The 12,433-nt window shown below is 40.1% G+C and overlaps 1 protein-coding gene across 1 annotated transcript in view; it reads left to right on the top strand.

The window, feature by feature from the left end:
• CA10 (carbonic anhydrase 10) overlaps positions 1-9,991 on the top strand; it is a 483,033-nt gene extending 473,042 nt beyond the window's left edge. Inside the window, exon 9 of the mRNA XM_073588164.1 lies at positions 9,025-9,991. Within this exon, the coding sequence (XP_073444265.1) occupies positions 9,025-9,047 (23 nt within the window). The 3' untranslated portion in view covers positions 9,048-9,991. The remainder of the gene's footprint in view (positions 1-9,024) is intronic.
• The last annotated feature ends 2,442 nt before the right edge of the window (positions 9,992-12,433 follow it).

Raw genomic sequence — 12,433 nt, 5'->3', positions numbered from 1 at the left:
ATACATGGCCCCATTCATTCTTTCATGTACCCGGATCAGTCGTCCTGGCCCCTTTGCAGAGAAACAGCCCCAAAGCATGATGTTTCCACCACCATGCTTTACAGTAGGTATGGTGTTTGATGGATGCAACTCAGTATTCTTTTTCCTCCAAACACGACAAGTTGTGTTTCTACCAAACAGTTCCAGTTTGGTTTCATCAGACCATAGGACATTCTCCCAAAACTCCTCTGGATCATCCAAATGCTCTCTAGCAAACTTCAGACAGGCCCGGACATGTACAGGCTTAAGCAGTGGGACACGTCTGGCACTGCAGGATCTGAGTCCATGGTGGCGTAGTGTGTTACTTATGGTAGGCCTTGTTACATTGGTCCCAGCTCTCTGCAGTTCATTCACTAGGTCCCCCCGCGTGGTTCTGGGATTTTTGCTCACCGTTCTTGTGATCATTCTGACCCCACGGGGTGGGATTTTGCGTGGAGCACCAGATCGAGGGAGATTATCAGTGGTCTTGTATGTCTTCCATTTTCTAATTATTGCTCCCACAGTTGATTTCTTCACTCCAAGCTGGTTGGCTATTGCAGATTCAGTCTTCCCAGCCTGGTGCAGGGCTACAATTTTGTTTCTGGTGTCCTTTGACAGCTCTTTGGTCTTCACCATAGTGGAGTTTGGAGTCAGACTGTTTGAGGGTGTGCACAGGTGTCTTTTTATACTGATAACAAGTTTAAACAGGTGCCATTACTACAGGTAATGAGTGGAGGAAAGAGGAGACTCTTAAAGAAGAAGTTACAGGTCTGTGAGAGCCAGAAATCTTGATTGCTCGTTTCTGACCAAATACTTATTTTCCACCATAATATGCAAATAAAATGAAAAAAAAACAGACAATGTGATTTTCTGGATTTTTTTTTCTCAGTTTGTCTCCCATAGTTGAGGTCTACCTATGATGTAAACTACAGACGCCACTCATCTTTTTAAGTGGTGGAACTTGCACTATTGCTGACTGACTAAATACTTTTTTTCCCCACTGTATGTTGTCTTACCCCATATAAAATCACCAAGTGTCTATTTCTCTCTGCTCCTGATCTCCTGTCTGCCAGGAGCAATGCATGCTGGGAACTGAGGGAAACTTGTAAAATGAAGCTGAAGATGATTTCCTATAAAAAAAAGTTGATGGCAAGCTTTTTCTACAGTATTTGAAAGCACATGTAGGCTTTTCATAATCATTACCCCATTCACTATATAGACCTGTATGTGGCTCTTTCATGTTGTTATATCCAAGAAGAGCATACACTACAGAGGGAAATACTAAGCTAAGCCATTTTCAGTTATTTGGTTTAGTATTTTAATGTAGATAGTATTTGTAATTTTGACAGTGAAAGCTTGGAATCCTGTTTCCCCACCCTTAGGCCTGTTTCACACTTCAGTTTTTCACAATCAGTCAAGATCCGCCGATTTGCCAAAAAAACGGATCCGCTATTTTTACATTTTTATTTGCGGATCTGTTTTTTTCCCCATTGACTTTCATTATCGGCGGATTTTGACTGATGATTGTCTGTTGCGTCCGTATTTGTGCGGATCCGCCAAAATTGTGGCGTCCGCTGATATCACAGAACAGACCATGCAACTTTTTTTGCTGTCCGGATCCGCATTTTCCCCTTTTAACCCTGAATCAAGAGTCGGATGAAAATTCATTCTCTCTATCTCTCCTTACCGCTCCAGCGAGATCCCGCCCGCGACATGACAGCTGCTCCCGCGAGATCCCGCCCGCGACATGATAGCTGCTCCCGCGAGATCCCGCCTGCGACATGACAGCTGCTCCCGCGAGATCACGCCCGCGACATGACAGCTGCTTCCGCGAGATCACGCCCGCGACATGATAGCTGCTCCCGCGAGATCCCGCCTGCGACATGACAGCTGCTCCCACGAGATCACGCCCGCGACATGACAGCTGCTCCCGCGAGATCACGCCGACGACATGACAGCTGCTCCCGCGAGATCACGCCCGCGACATGACAGCTGCTCCCGCGAGATCACGCCCGCGACATCACTCCTGCTCCCGCGAGATCACGCCCGTGACATCACTCCTGCTCCCACGAGTTCCCGCCGTGCCCGCGACATCCCGATGACAGCTCCCACGTCAGCATGCCCGCTCCCGAAGAACACTACATCGCCGGTATTTTTTTTTCTTTTTTCCCAGGCGCGGTTCCTTTAAATTTTCACCTTCGCCGGATCCGTCCATCCGCTGATCTGATGACACACGTTCCTGTCAGTTCACCTGCGGATCCGTTTTCCGCTATTTTGGCGGATTTAGACTGACCAGGAAAACGGATGTGTAAAACAGGCTTTACATACAACATATACACAGTCATGACTGAAAGTGTTGGCACCTCTGAAATTTTTCCAGAAAATTATTGCAGTTACACATGTTTTGTTATACACATGTTTATTTCCTTTGCGTGTATTGGAACAGAACTAAAAAGGAAGATTGGACATAATTTCGTATAACCTAAAAAAGTGAGACAGACAAAATTGTTAGCATCCTCAACTTAATATTTGGTTGCACACCCTTTGAAATACAGTAAATAACTGCACTCAATCAATTCCTGTTCCTATAACCATCAACAAATTTATTACACCTTTCAATTGGAATTTTGGACCACTCTTCTCTTGCAAACTGTTTCAGGTCTCTCATATTTGAAGGGAGACTTCTTCCAACAGCAATTTTAAGATCTCACCACAGGTGTTCAAAGAAATTTAGACTGACTCATTGCTGACCACTTCAGAACTCTCCAGCGCTTTGTTTCCATTCATTTTTGGGTGCTTCATGAAGTATGTTTTGGGTTATTATCCGTCTGGAAATCCATGAACTAGGACACAAACCCAGTTATCTGACACTGGGCACTACATTGCAACCCCAAATCCTTTGGTAATCTTCAGATTTCATGATACATTGCACACAGTCAAGGTACTCAATGCCAGAGACAGCAAAACAACCCCAAAATATCTTTGAACCTCCACCATATTTGACTGTAGGTACTGTGTTCTTTTCTTTGTAGGCATCATTCTGTTTTTGGTAAACAGTAGAATGAGGTGCTTTACCAAAAAGCTCTAACTTGGTTCTCATCTGACCACAAGATGCTTTCTCAGAAGGATTTTGGCTTAGTCACCTACATTTTTGGCAAACTGCAGGCTATGTTTTTTATGTATCTGTGTCACTTGGGGGTTATTCTGGGTCTCCTGCCATAGTGTTTCATTTTTGTTCAAATGTCGGATAGTTCACGCTGACAATGATGCACTTTTAGCCTGCAGAACAGCTTGAATTTCTTTGGAACTTGATTGGGGGTGATTATCCACCATCTAGACCATCCTGTATTGCAACCTTTTATCAACTTTTCTCTGCCATCCACGTTCAGGGAGATTAGCTACAGTGCCTTGGGTTGTAAATCTCTTGATTATTGTCATGACTCTGGACAGGATGGCTTGGCTTGTCCCCGTTTACTCTTTGTCATCCCTAGGTACTACGCGTTCATCTGACTTCTAACTCTTGGCTCTCCTTGACCACGATTACTGTCTTTGCCCTGTGTTCTGCATACTCAGTGTCTTTCCCCCGCACTCACGTGCAGTGGCTCCACCCCCTGGTCCTGTGATCGCTTATTGCCAGGTCCTGTGCTCACTACACTAGTCTCCGGTACTTGCATCACGTGCTTGAAACAAGGTTGCTTACCCACAATTTTAGAAAGGTGCTAACAATTTTGCCCTGCCCATTTTTGGGGTTTTATGTGAAATTATGGCCAATTTGCCATTTTTAATCTGGTCCTGTGATCGCTTATTGCCAGGTCCTGTGCTCACTACACTAGTCTCCGGTACTTGCATCACGTGCTTGAAACAAGGTTGCTTACCCACAATTTTAGAAAGGTGCTAACAATTTTGCCCTGCCCATTTTTGGGGTTTTATGTGAAATTATGGCCAATTTGCCATTTTTAATCTGTTTTTTTTTTTGTTCTGTTGCAATGCACACAAAAGAAATAAACATATGTATAGCAAAACATGTAATTGCAATAATTTTCTGGGAGAAATACTTCACTTTCTGAAACAACTTCAAAAGTACCAACACTTCCTGCCATGACTATATACAGAATTTTGCCGAGGAATTATCTTGGATTTGCCTCAAATTTGTTTCAAGATCCACTGTGGAAAAATCTCACCATATATAAACTTTTCAGATGAAACCTAGCAGAATTTTAATAATACTGTACAAGAAAATACTGAATCAAATTATGGAAAACTATGTATGATAAATCTGCTTTAAATATTTTTTCTTTAGCATAGTTTTCCTATTAGAATTTCCCACATTACAGGGTCCTGACTTACAAAACATTACACAAAGACCCGGTAAATGGAAGAGTATTACAATTTCAAGTGGTCTTCAAATCCAAAAGCCAGCTGAATCCTCTTTGTTATGTGTAGTTTCTTACATCCATATAGCTTTGATAGTTTTCAGGGGATTTAAAATTACAGATAATGGAATAATAAATGCATTTGTATCAATAGTGATGATGAAGACATTCATTATAAGACTCTCGATGACCCACATTTCTTTTCATTCGTGCAATATTAAGGGATTTTGTTTTGTGTTGTGGTTTTCGTTGCAAATGGGTCTGATTGTATTCTATTCTTACTGTATTATGCTGTTTTGCTTTCTTTTATTATTGCGAAGTGCTATTGATATAATGTGTTAGGTTCTCAGCAGATATTACTGGGGGCTCAGCAAATGTAATTCCCAAAGGCTTTCGAATAGAACATAATGGAGGTACATAATTTATAGTTTTGTATCATAGTCTCATTTTCCAGATATGAAAGCCAAACTATTGGGAATTTATATAATATTGTTATACAAGTGGGTTTATGTTTCTAGCATTATGCATTATAAGGTTATGCTGTTAAATGACAGTTTTCATTATAAAAGGTCTGATCTTGGTTTCCACAGAAACATTACATAAAAAGTATGGTAGAAATGTGAGTACATTATTTCATTGTTCTGAAAGAAAGCATACACCCAAATAAAGTGAGAGATTTCCACATTCTGATAAATAAATTGAAAACTCATTTCCTCCTTTCATCATTCAGTGATCACTACTGGCAATAGGAATAAAGAACTTGTGGGCGGATGCCCAAAACAAGCTGACAAACACACCTTGATGCAATATATGTATAGAAAACAATTGATGATCATTATTGGGCATATTTCCAAATAGACAACATGTTTTTGTACTCAGGAGACATTACTAAAAATAAACTTTTTAGCTAAAGCCTCTTTCACAGAGGTCAATGGAATTATCACCCATTTAAAACCAACACATGATTCATGTAATGTTTATCCAGCCTTGAGGCAATATGATCTGCTATAATAATGTCATCTGTTCTGAAGATCTTATCTCAATGTATCATTAGTTAACAATCACTCATTCATATTTCATTGGTTATATACACTCACTGGCCACTTTATTAGGTACACCATGCTAGTAAGGGGTTGGACCCCCTTTTGCCTTCAGAACTGCCTCAATTCTTCGTGGCAGAGATTCAACAAGGTGCTGGAAGCATTCCTCAGAGATTTTGGACCATATTGACATGATGGCATCACACAGTTGGCGCAGATTTGTCGGCTGCACATCCCTGATGCGAATCTCCCGTTCCACCACATTCCAAAGATGCTCTATTGGATTGAGATCTGGTGACTGAGGAGGCCATTTGAGTACAGTAAACTCATTGTCATGTTCAAGAAACCAATCTGAGATGATTCGAGCTTTATGACATGGCGCATTATCCTGCTGAAAGTAGCCATCAGATGTTGGGTACATTGTGGTCATAAAGGGATGGACATGGTCAGCAACAATACTCAGGTAGGCTGTGGCGTTGCAACGATGCTCAATTGGTACCAAGGGGCCCAAAGAGTGCCCAGAAAAAATTCCCCACACCATGACACCACCACCACCAGCCTGAACCGTTGATACAAGGCAGGATGGATCCATGCTTTCATGTTGTTTACGCCAAATTCTGACCCTACCATCCGAATGTCGCAGCAGAAATCGAGACTCATCAGACCAGGCAACGTTTTTCCAATCTTCTACTGTCCAATTTCGATGAGCTTGTGCAAATTGTAGCCTCAGTTTCCTGTTCTTAGCTGAGAGGAGTGGTACCCAGTGTGGTCTTCTGCTGCTGTAGCCCATCTGCCTCAAAGTTCGACGCACTGTGCGTTCAGAGATGCTCTTCTGCCTACCTTGGTTGTAACGGGTGGCAATTTGAGTCACTGTTGCCTTTCTATCAGCTCGAACCAGTCTGCCCATTCTCCTCTGACCTCTGGCATCAACATGGCATTTCCGGCCACAGAACTGCCGCTCACTGGATTTTTTTTCTTTTTCGGACCATTCTCTGTAAACCCTAGAGATGGTTGTGCGTGAAAATCCCAGTAGATCAGCAGTTTCTGAAATTCTCAGACCAGCCCTTCTGGCACCAACAATCATGCCACGTTCAAAGGCACTCAAATCACCTTTCTTCCCCATACTGATGCTCGGTTTGAACTGCAGGAGATTGTCTTGACCATGTCTACATGCCTAAATGCACTGAGTTGCCGCCATGTGATTGGCTGATTAGAAATTAAGTCTTAACACACAGTTGGACAGGTGTACCTAATAAAGTGGCCAGTGAGTGTAGATTTAGGTAACAATTGCCTCAATGTCATAAGTTTTTTAAACCTATAAACAACTCAATAAAACTTTTACTAGTGGAAAATAACCAAAAGAAGGACATAAATATAATTATAATATTTACAATGCTCAAAAACTTAAAGGGGCATTCCCATCTCCAAAATCCTATGCCAATATGTATTAAGTGTAATAATAATAATATTAGCAAATACCTCCAATTAGAAATGTAGTATAGTTATTCAGATTCGCTATGTCTCTTTATGTGCAGGCATTGCAAGACCTTAGGTATCCATGGTTACGTCCACTGACTAGCTATCTAACTGTCACTTTATCAGTGGTCCTAACCATGGATAAGGTCCTGCAATGCCTGCACATGAAGAAAGAGACATAGCGAATCAGAAAAACTATACTACATTGCTAATTGGAGCTATTTGCTAATATCATTATTATTATTATTATTTCTACTTGGAAGTTTGGAGATATGAATACCCCTTTAAGACAAAAAAACATCCAATAAAACCTTCCAAAGAGGCAGTGTGGTCAATGGTAAAGAACATCATGGTAAAGGACTATAACAAGTAACAAACATAATGACAATCAAAAAATGAGAAGAAGAGCATGGGAAAGTATAAAAAACTGCACAAAGTGACAAGTATGACCAGGGAACCAAAGACATAGTTGTATGAAAAGAACAACATGCCACAACAGATAGGTCATCAATATCTGTTCTGCAGATCAGTGGGCATTCGACACCTGAACACCAATCAGCTGTTCTCACTGCCGATGAAGGCCAGATGTTAGCAGTGGGGAAGCTGAATAGCTCAGTTCCATCAGCTCTCTAGTGGCAACCATTGGATACTGCAGATCCTCTCCTATACAAATAAATAAAGGTGAATTTTTAATGTCCAGTAGCAGCTTTTACATGTGATGAGCTGTGCTGCTCAATTCCTCTACGGCTATGTCTGATGCCAGCAATGAGAACAGTTGATCGGTGTGGGTGTCGGAACTCCACTGATCTGATATTAATAACTTATCCTACGGATAGGACATTTATGTAAGAGTAGTGGAGTCAAACTTTAGACATGTAATGAAATGATAACGTAAAAGGCAAAAGAAAGTAGATAAATATAGATCTATCTTTGTAGATGGATAAATACATAACTTCCTTTATTACCATATTAATATGTAACATTATGATATTTTATCATGTCATAAAGTCTCTGTAATTAAGTAGGAAAAGTGATCAGATTAAAGAGAGTCAGTCACCCCATTTTAGCCCTACCAGCTGCTGGCACCGTCATCAGGGGCTTATCTACAGCATTCTGTAATGCTGTAGGTAAGCACCCGATGTAACCTGAATGATAAGAAAAAAGAGTTAAATTATACTCACCCTGGCGATCGGTCTGGTCCGATGGATGTCGCCGTCCTCTCCGGCACCTCCCATCTTCATACAATGATGTCCTCCTCCTTACTTCTCCCTCGGCTCTGGTGCAGGCATAATTTATCGGCCCTGTTGAGGACAGAGCAGAGTGCTGCAGTGCGCAGGCGCCGGACCTCTCTGACCTTTCTCGGCGCCTCCGCACTGCAGTACTTTACTCTGCCTTCAACAGGGCAGATAAAGTATGCCTGTGCAGGAGCCAAGGGAGAAGCAAGGAGGAGGACATCATCGTATAAAGATGGGAGGCGCCGGACAGGACCGCGACACCCACCGCACCCGACTCCGCCCCTGGTGAGTATAATCTAACGTGTTTTTCTTATCTTTCAGGTTTCATCGGGGGCTTATCTACAGCATTACAGAATGCTGTAGATAAGCCCCTGATGGCGGTGCCCGCAGCTCATAGGGTGAAAATGGGGTGACAGATTCCCTTTAATTTTTTAAGGGATTGTCTTGTTTATTTTTTCTTATTCAGTTATGTCTTCTACATAAAAATAACAAGTTCAGCAGTACCTAAGCACTGTAGCCCCATCATTAACTCTCGCCTCTCGTCTTTACTGATATGATTGCAACAATGACCTCACATCAACATCATATGATCGCGTCATCATTTTTCAAGTTGGTGTTATAAAGTATTCTAATTTACTGAGATAATGACTTTGGGGTTTTCATTGGCTGTAAGCCATACTCATCAACATTAACAGGAATAACACTTGAATTAGATCATTCTGTTTGTAATAACTCTATATAATATGAGTTTCACTCTTTGTATTGAAGAACTGAAATAAATTAATTTTTTGATGAGATTCTAATTTAGTGAAAAGCGCTTGTATATGAATAATTTGATATAATTTAACTTTTTTAATATTTTGTGTTTTATTTTTCTTATAGTGAATGAATGGCTTCTCAAGTAAAGAAAATAGTCAAGGTCCCAAGGATTGTAGGTAGAAAGCCTGCTACCCAGGACAGACATACAGTAACTTGCTCAAAGCCCCATTCACTATCTTGGACTCATTAACTTTATTCATCATGCGTGAAAGTATGGCAGCACAAAAAAAGAAAAAACAAAAAAAAAGAAAATGAGGACAATGTAAGAAACTAACAAAACATCCATAAACTTGTCTCGAAATATGAGACACATCTATTACAGTATCTGTGAATTTACAGGCTACACAGTGGAAGACTTGTTGGCCTTTGTATATATACTGCTTTCTTTCTATAAAGTTGCTTTGAACAATTTCAGAGTGGATCCATAAGCCCATTCCATGACTATTGGGAGTCCCTTTGTACTGCTTTATCATACATGCATACTGGAAAATCCAAGCAAAGAAGAACATGAAAGAAAAAAAAAATAGATTTCAAGGCTGCTGTCGTTCTGTTTATTCCATAATGAATCAAGATGTTGAGCGATATATGTATAATATATAAATATATATTATTAAAGAGTATAAATACATTAAATTATTTCTTCTCCAATAGTTCCCAAAACAAAAACAGATTTTGTTATTCAGCTGAAAGTTTCATGCTTTCTGTTGATTCTGTAAGTGTTACATCATCCTTTTATTATTATTTTATGCTACCTTTTTAGACATTCTTTATACTTTTACGACTGTCTCCTCTACCAGTTCACCCATCTTCCCAAACGTCATATCTAACTTACTCAATTGAACAAAGCTTCAGTTTAAACTGCACAATGAATTAAAATTTCCAGGCTAGGTCCCTGTTCCCTGTTCCTTTTTCTTTTCATTTAATTTGAGTAAAATTGATCTTTACTTTTTCTAAGACTACTCATTAATTGTGTTTGGTTACTGTCAGCATCTCAATAAATGTTAATAAAATATTGTATAAATTATAAAAATGGTTTTATTTCACATGAATGCCTGAAGCACCAAAGATCACCTATATATAAATACAAAGCTAACAACTCTTATTATACTGAGCTTGCTGAGTGCAGACTGTAAAAGGAAATCCCACGCTGCATGCAATGGGCTGGGTGTTTTACCCAGAGACATCAAGATAGTAATGATCTTTATTCATATAATACTACCATATTGTACAGCATATTGCAATTCAGATAGATATATGTATGCATATATCTATATGTATATATATCGTCTATGTACAGTATATAAATCTATATGTGTGTATAATATCTGTATGTGTATGTATATATAGCTATATCTATATAGTTAGGTCCATATATATTTGGACAGAGACAACATTTTTCTAATTTTGGTTCTAGACATTACCACAATGAATTTTAAGCAAAACAATTCAGATGCAGTTGAAGTTCAGCTTTCATTTGAGGGTATCCACATTAAAATTGGATGAAGGGTTTAGAAGTTTCAGCTCCTTAACATGCGCCACCCTGTTTTTAAAGGGACCAAAAGTAATTGGACAATTGACTCCAAGGCTATTTCATGGACAGGTGTGGGCAATCCCTTCACTATGTAATTCTCAATTAAGCAGATAAAAGGCCTGCAGTTGATTTGAGGTGTGGTGCTTGCATTTGGAAGGTTTTGCTGTGAAGGAAACATGCGGTCAAAGGAGCTCTCCATGCAGGTGAAACAAGCCATCCTTACGCTGCAAAAAGAGAAAAAAAACATCCGAGAAATTGCTACAACATTAGGAGTGGCAAAATCTACAGTTTGGTACATCCTGAGAAAGAAAGCAAGCACTGGTGAACTCATCAATGCAAAAAGACCTGGGCGCCCACGGAAGACAACAGTGGTGGATGATTGCAGAATAGTCTCCATGGTGAAGAGAAACCCCTTCACAACAGCCAACCAAGTGAACAACACTCTCCAGGAGGTAGGCGTATCAATATCCAAATCTACCATAAAGAGAAGACTGCATGAAAGTAAATACAGAGGGCTCACTGCAAGGTGCAAGCCACTCATAAGCATCAAGAATCAAAAGGCTAGACTGGACTTTGCTAAAAAACATCTAAAAAAGCCAGCACAGATCTGGAAGAACATTCTTTGGACAGATAAAACCAAGATCAACCACGCCAGTATGGCGAAGGCGTGGTACAGCTCATGATCCAAAGCATACCACATCATCTGTAAAACACGGCGGAGGCAGTGTGATGGCTTGGGCATGCATGGCTGTCAGTGGCACTGGGTCACTAGTGTTTATTGATGATGTGACACAGGACAGAAGCAGCCGAATGAATTCTGAGGTATTCAGAGCCATACTGTGTGCTCAGATCCAGCCAAATGCAGCCAAACTGATTGGTCGTCGTTTCATACTACTGATGGACAATGACCCAAAACATAAAGCCAAAGCAACCCAGGAGTTTATTAAAGCAAAGAAGTAGAATATTCTTGAATGGCCAAATCAGTCACCTGATCTCAACCAAATTGAGCATGCATTTCACTTGTTAAAGACTAAACTTCAGACAGAAAGGCCCACAAACAAACAGCAACTGAAAACCACCACAGTGAAGGCCTGGCAGAGCATCAAAAAGGAGGAAACACAGCGTCTGGTGATGTCCATGAGTTCAAGACTTCAGGCAGTCATTGCCAACAAAGGGTTTCCAACCAAGTACTAGAAATTAACATTTGATTTACAATTATTTATCTGTCCAATTACTTTTGGTCCCTTTAAAAACAGGGTGGCACATGTTAAGGCGCTGAAACTCCTAAACCCTTCATCCAATTTTAATGTGGATACCCTCAAATGAAAGCTGAAAGTCTGAACTTCAACTGCACCTGAATTGTTTTCTTTAAAATTCATTGTGGTAATGTCTAGAACCAAAATTAGAAAAATGTTGTCTCTGTCCAAATATATATGGACCTAACTGTATGTATATACTGTATGTGTGTGTATGTATATATATATGTATATATATATCTTCTATGTATCTATATCTATATATATTTACATATACAGTTGTGCTCAAAAGTTTACATACCCCAGCAGAATTTTTGCCCTCTTGGCCTTTTTTTAGGGAATATGAATGATAACACCAAAACTTTTTCTTCACTCATGGTTAGTGGTTGGGTGAAGCCATTTATTGTCAAACTACTGTGTTTTATCTTTTTAAATCATAATGACAAAACATCCAAATGAGCCTGATCAAAAGTTCACATACCCTGGTGATTTTGGCCCAATAACATGCACAGAAGTTGACACAAATGGGTTTGAATGGCTACTAAAGGTTACATCCTTGCCTGTAACCAGTGTGTGTGCATAAAAGCTGAGTGAGATTCTGGGATCCAGACAGACTCTTGCATCTTTCATCCAGCCACTATGTATCTATATCTATGTGTGCATGTATATAACTATATAGATTGCA

This window comes from Dendrobates tinctorius, unplaced genomic scaffold (assembly GCF_039654945.1).
Source record: "Dendrobates tinctorius isolate UK_male_01 unplaced genomic scaffold, ASM3965494v1 ptg000103l, whole genome shotgun sequence".
Classification (NCBI taxonomy): domain Eukaryota; kingdom Metazoa; phylum Chordata; class Amphibia; order Anura; family Dendrobatidae; genus Dendrobates; species Dendrobates tinctorius.
This window is presented reverse-complemented; position numbering and strand designations above follow the sequence as displayed.